The sequence below is a fragment of the Bos indicus x Bos taurus genome, chromosome 9 (genome assembly GCF_003369695.1).
Source record: "Bos indicus x Bos taurus breed Angus x Brahman F1 hybrid chromosome 9, Bos_hybrid_MaternalHap_v2.0, whole genome shotgun sequence".
Taxonomy (NCBI): Eukaryota; Metazoa; Chordata; class Mammalia; order Artiodactyla; family Bovidae; genus Bos; species Bos indicus x Bos taurus.
The window spans coordinates 72103760-72109687 of record NC_040084.1 but is presented as its reverse complement, the minus strand read 5'-3'; the positions used below and the strand labels follow the sequence as shown (position 1 = coordinate 72109687).

The 5928-nt window shown below is 46.7% G+C and overlaps 1 protein-coding gene across 1 annotated transcript; it reads right to left on the bottom strand.

Annotated features, from left to right (window-relative positions):
* Positions 1 to 794: 794 nt before the first annotated feature.
* TCF21 (transcription factor 21) lies at positions 795 to 3803 on the bottom strand. Its single transcript, XM_027551609.1, has 2 exons — positions 3070 to 3803; positions 795 to 1344 (listed from the first exon to the last, which is right to left on the bottom strand). Exons 1-2 carry the CDS (start codon positions 3517 to 3519, stop codon positions 1255 to 1257), a joined length of 540 nt encoding a protein of 179 aa, XP_027407410.1. The 5' UTR covers positions 3520 to 3803; the 3' UTR covers positions 795 to 1254.
* Positions 3804 to 5928: the final 2125 nt, after the last annotated feature.

Genomic DNA, 5928 nt, shown 5'->3' with positions numbered 1-5928 from the left:
CGGTCATAACCCCGAACATTAAACAGCCCCGGTGGCATCTGGCTCATCGGCCGCCGCGGGCTGCGCTGGGGCAGCGAGGGAACCCGGTCCCAGGCTCCTCGGACTCGCCTCTCTGTTTATCTCAACTTAATCTTCCCCAACGAGCTGTTCCGTAGCCTGGAAGATGTTTAAATTAAAACCCAGTCCGCCGGAAGTCGTGGAGAGGCGCTGAATGCACTGGCTAACGTAACAGAAAGGCAGGCATGCGCGTTGTTAGAAGTAATTCATTAATTATTAAGAAAACTATATGATACACGTTGCAGCCCCTCGAAAATCGTAGAACACATTCCAGAGGTATGGCATTTACATTTTTCATCGCTCCCTTTATTGCTTCACTCGTTTGCAGTTCTGGGTTGCGTGGGTTCATGTCTGCACCTGGAAGGTTATAGAATGTGGGTTTTACCTTCCTGCTTGTGTTGGCAATTACACTGTGGGGTACCTGAAAATCAGATTTTCCTTTTCTCTTGAATTGTATGACTGTTCTTAACTTTAATCCTTCCCTTTCTTTGTTTAGTTACAATATTTCTATTTGTCTTAAAAGTAATCTGCAAACTTGAGACTCGTTTCTTTTTGAGGTTTCAGTGCAAAATATGATTTGCACCTTCATGGTGGAAACCGTACTTAATCTTTTTCTATCTCTCAAATAAGTTTGGATTGAAGTTCAAAAGGACCACTTTTATTATTGACCTACCCCTATGGTTCCCCACCTTTCTATTCCAAATATATTTTCCAAAAATCACACCAAACGGCAGGGCTTTTAGCAATATAAAGAAAGATTTATTTTTGAAAGTAGCAAAACTTGTTTGAAAAAAATATATCTTTAAGTGAATTACTTTATAAATGTGACTGTCAAAGTCAGCTATTCTATGATCTACATTTTACAACATATTGTACAAAAGATACACATTGATAGGCTCTTATTATCTATTTATATATTTATAATTACATATTGCACTTGGACCAGCAAGGCTCGCAGAGTCATTCACGGTAGAAGTTAATAAAGTTAAATAGATGGGAATCGTTGTAAGTACAGTTGATGTTTCTCTGGTTTGGAAACGAATCTCCTCGTCGCTGTAAAGTGTTCTCGCGGGGTGGGACAGGGAGAGGAGAACTGCGAGGGGGAAGCAGAGACAGAGAGCGGGGAGGGCAAGGGTCGCCTTCCCCGGGGCCCGCTCCCCTCGGGAGCGCGCCTTTCCCAGACTCGCACCTCCAAGGTCAGGACGCCGTGGTTCCACATAAGCGGCTGGCGGTCACCACTTCTTTCAGGTCACTCTCGGGTTTCCCGGCCACCATAAAGGGCCACGTCTGCAGGAGAGAAGAGGGTGGAGGAGGTAAGTGGCCGTGGAGGAGGGGTGGGACGAGGCCGGAGCCGGAGACCAGAGTAAAGGCGGCAGGCGGTAAGTTGGAGAGACCCGTTATCTCTGCAATTCACTCTGTGACCTAATGCGCCCTGTGACTGGATAAAGTAGAAAGCGGCCTTGGCGCCAAGTCACAGCTCGAGGTGATAGAGCAAAGAGGGGCTCACACTAGGTTCGAAGTGAAAACCCAAGAGAAGAAGCACAGCCCAGCGGCAGATGCCGCGGTGAGACTGAGCAGGGAAACCGAGAAGGATCTCGAACCGCTGGGCATCGGGTTCAAGGTGAAGCGCCCTTCTGGCCCTGGTCAGGCTCTTCTGAGGCCCTGGTCAGGCTCCCAGCCCTCTCGCTTTCACCCCCCAGGGATTTCCCTACTTCTAACTTTCATTCCATCACAAAGGCGGGCTTTTCATCACCGTTTCGAAATTAATCGCCAGCTCTTAAAAACAAATAATGTTAATAAAAGAATATCCAGGCGAATTTTCAGACTGTCTTCCTATAAGGCTGAGCAAACACAGCTTTCTCTTCCCTTCTTCCTGACATTTATAATAAAGCTCGCTTAAGGTTTCTTAATCAAGGATGAAGGCAGCAACAGCTGTAAATGAAGGCACTGCTTTCATTTTAGGTCCAGATTTTTAAAAGCTATTTACTCAAGAAAACTTGACTCTTAGTGAAAGGAAAAACACTTTCTATAGCAAAATATGGTTTTGCAACCCCCTCCCATCCACCCCCCCCCACCACTCCTGAAACCAGTTCAGAGAGACCACTCAAACCTTCAAACCTGTCTCCCTAGTGCTGACTGATAAGAAGACTTTTAAGAGGAAAACGTCTCCTTCTTATCATATATAAACAAAGGTGCTAGTTAGTTTTTGTTTTTCTTTAGAGCCCGGAACCCTTAAAATTAAATCAAATGCAAAGAGGGAATGAAAATACATTTCTTAAACAGTAAAATGCCTTTGAGAAAAATATTAGGTTCAATGAGCATTAAGATAAAAAGTAACATGTTCTTAAATCTTGAAGGAGAGTGACCTATTTAATATTATTTATTACATTAACAGTCGTGAGAATGTACTGATTATGTTGATATTTGCTAAAACTTCTGAGATTCAAAAGTGTTAATCATCGACAGAAAAGTGCAGAATATTTAAACAGTTGAGGACTTAGGTGACAGTTATGGGGGGCACGATGTGTTCATATGTAAAGTTCTACGTATGGAAAACTTTGGGAAAGAAACAGAGTGGGATGTTTTTATTTACAAGAAGTAGAGGAGGAGGGAGATCAAGTTCTACTCTAGCTAAAGGAAGAATAAGAGGATTACTAAAATGCCTCCTTAGCGCGTAGCATCTCCTCCGTGTCCTCTGTCCGGCACCAGCCCTGAAGGCACTGGTGCGAGTGTGGGGGATCCCTCCTCTTTGCCAGCTCAACGTGCTTGCAAACTCTTAATTGGGCTGCCACGTCAAACACTCGCATAAATCACCGCGTTCCGCAACTTGGAAGGCAGAGACCGAGGATCATGTGGGGATCGCCCGCACGGTCCCCTAGAGGCACTGGCTGGCGGTGACCAAGATGCGCGGGTCCCAGTCCGGCGCGCACCCTCACACCGGGGACCCACTGCGGGCGCGCTGTGTCCGGGGTGCGGGGGGGCGACACGCCGCCACCACACCCGAAAACTTACCAGGTTGACCGGGTGAATATAACCGTTCTCGTACTTGTCGTTGGCCAGGATCTGCCTCAAGTGGGCGATGTAGCTGGACGCCAGCCTGAGCGTGTCCAGCTTGGAGAGTTTGGTGTCCGGGGGCACCCAGGGCAGGGTGGTCTTGAGCCTGGAGAAGGCCTTGCTCAGCACCCGCATCCGGGCTCGCTCGCGCGCGTTGGCCGCGTTGCGTTGAACCTGTTTCCCCTCCTGGCTGACACCGCTCAAGGGGCTCTTCTTGGTGGGTGCCTTCCTCCTCTTGCCCAGGCCGCCGCGGCCCTTCTGGGGCGACCCGGCCTCGCAGTTGGAGCTCTCCTCGGTGCTCTCGTTGGAAGTCACAAACTCCTTGTTCGAGTCCATTTTCAGCCCGTCGCAGTCCAGCATCTCCACCTCTTGAAGATCCTCCACATCGCTCAGGGAGCCGGTGGACATGTTTGGGGGAGAGGATGAAAGAGAGAGGGAAGGGAGAGAGGAGAGAGGGAAGAGGAGACAGAGACCTCGAAACCAATGAGCCCCCGAATGTGGAGTATGAGGCGGCCACCTCGGGTTGGGGAGCCGGGAGGTGGGGGTCTGGTTGGGTCTCACACCCCTTTCCCTTTCGCAGTGTCGGGAGGAGAAGCCGCGAGGGCTTCTGCGGGCAGGAAACCGACGCGCTGTTTCCCCACCCCCGGAGTCGTGGCCGGAGAGAATTGTGAGAGAGCGCGGAGGAATTCGGTGGACACTAGGAATTTATCTGGGGAATAGAGAGGCGGATCCTTGCCGCCCAGGGGAGGGGCCTGCCAGGCCCCGGCAGAGCTGTTAGACCCCTTTCACAACCCGAGGGAAACTCTCACGCACGGCCCCTGATTTCCAACTTGTAATGGAAACCAACTCCATCGCAGGACGCGAATACCAGTCACCTTCTCCCACTTTGGGATGAACCAGGGAGCACCGGGGCCCACCCAAGCTCCTTTCCCGGGGCCCATCTCTTAAGGCCGGCTTTCCTTCTTAAGAGGTCATAGCTGACTCTGTCTGAGAACTTTAGGAAAACGACCACATCTCTGCTTTTTCTGGGCCTTAAACCCACGGATCTCATCCCCCGGCTCCCCACTTCTTCACAGAAAACACCAATGAAAATCTAGACACGAATCCACCACCTCCTGCCAACACTATAAGACTGTGGCTTTTCCGAGATATCTTCTCACCTTAACTACGGCGAATTAAGACAGTAGGTGCTTTATAGGATCTTTAGGGTGATGACAGAGAAAGTACCAAAAAATCCACTTGCGCTTGGTCACTAAAGATATCAAGGAATTGCCCATGTGTACATACCAGACATAACCATTGCACACCCACACACAACACACACATTTAAGGGGGCGTGGGGGGAAATGAGATAGAGTAACATGGATTTATGGAAAGTATTTTGTTAGTTGATAATCTTTTCTTAATGAAATTAAAACTTTCCCCTTAATTTCTATAGATCCATTTAATACTGTCTTAAAATGTTAGTTGCCTCAGACATCAATTGGTCCCGTGATGTCTTGTGCTTTCTTCCCTCCCAATGCTCCTTCTTTTGGCTGTAGCGGGGTTCTGCTTGTAAGGCTGACATTACAAAACATTGAGCAATATTATCCAGTTCAGAAAGGTTCTTTTTTCTACCCCTAACTCCAGCCCCGACCATCTTTCCTGGAGAAGAAGAAAATTCAAGGAGTAAGTAGAAAAGCAAGGGGACCAGAAATCGAGTGATTGAACGACATCGATGAAATGAAACCAGAGACACAGAAGGCATGGATCTCTCTTGCTAGTTCTTCTCCAGGTTTTCTTTCCTTGGAATTAGGCACTGAAGTTGAGGGGCTGGAGCAGAATGTAAGAGCGGATTCTGAGCTTTTGCCTGGGAATCTGTACCCCTCTGCTAAACTGAGATACCGTATCTCTAATCCTGGGCTCAGTTGGGAATTCACTAACCTCTAACGTTTTGTTTTGTTAGCAAGGTCTTGTTTGCTTTCCCCCTATGCTGTAAACTAAACAGATTGTCAGCAAATCAGCCTTTATTAATGAATTAGGGAGACCCCCCCCATAATATCTTTGCCCAGGATCCAAAATTTGTTAATCACCAGTGTAGAGATTTATGAGCTCTCTTATTTTCTGTTGTTTGTGCAGGTGGAGATTTAAATGACCATATCCACTACCAAGATTTATTACGAGAGTGATTGATGTTATAAACCAGGAAAAGGACTCTTCCCACAGCAGGGATGATAGAAATATCAAGTTGAAGTTGCCTTTGTCTTCATGCACAAATGACCCAGCCCTACAACACAGAAAGTATAATAATTTAATCTGAGATCCAAGACAGCATTAAGAGAACACTCAACAGGCCTGTTAAATGTTTCCCCTCTGATTCCCAAACTAGATTTCTTTGATTTACCCTCCCTTTTCTCAGTCTTGGTAAGACATGAAAGTTAAAAGTTATTTTTAGACTAAAAGAGCTATGTGAAAATGGGCATTGACCAATACTTTGTGAAACATGTGTATATATGTGTGTGTGTGTGTGTAGATACTGAGATATATGCAAAATAACCACAGATTATTTATTTGGGCTCTGGAATGGGATGATAATTAAGAATTTGAACTATGGATTTACCACATACAAGGCTAGTAAGCTCAGAAGATTTTACTTGGAGTCCTTTTCTTACTGGAGGGAGAGGGTCTGGTTTTCTGCTTCACTTCAGCTGGTAAACTACTGAGACTGTTTGTGGGATAATAACAATCATAGTGATATATACAACTGAATAGATTTCTGCTGTCTGATTTTCTAAGTCTGAAAGTGTGCAATAAATATCAATTTCTTAAAAACAGCAA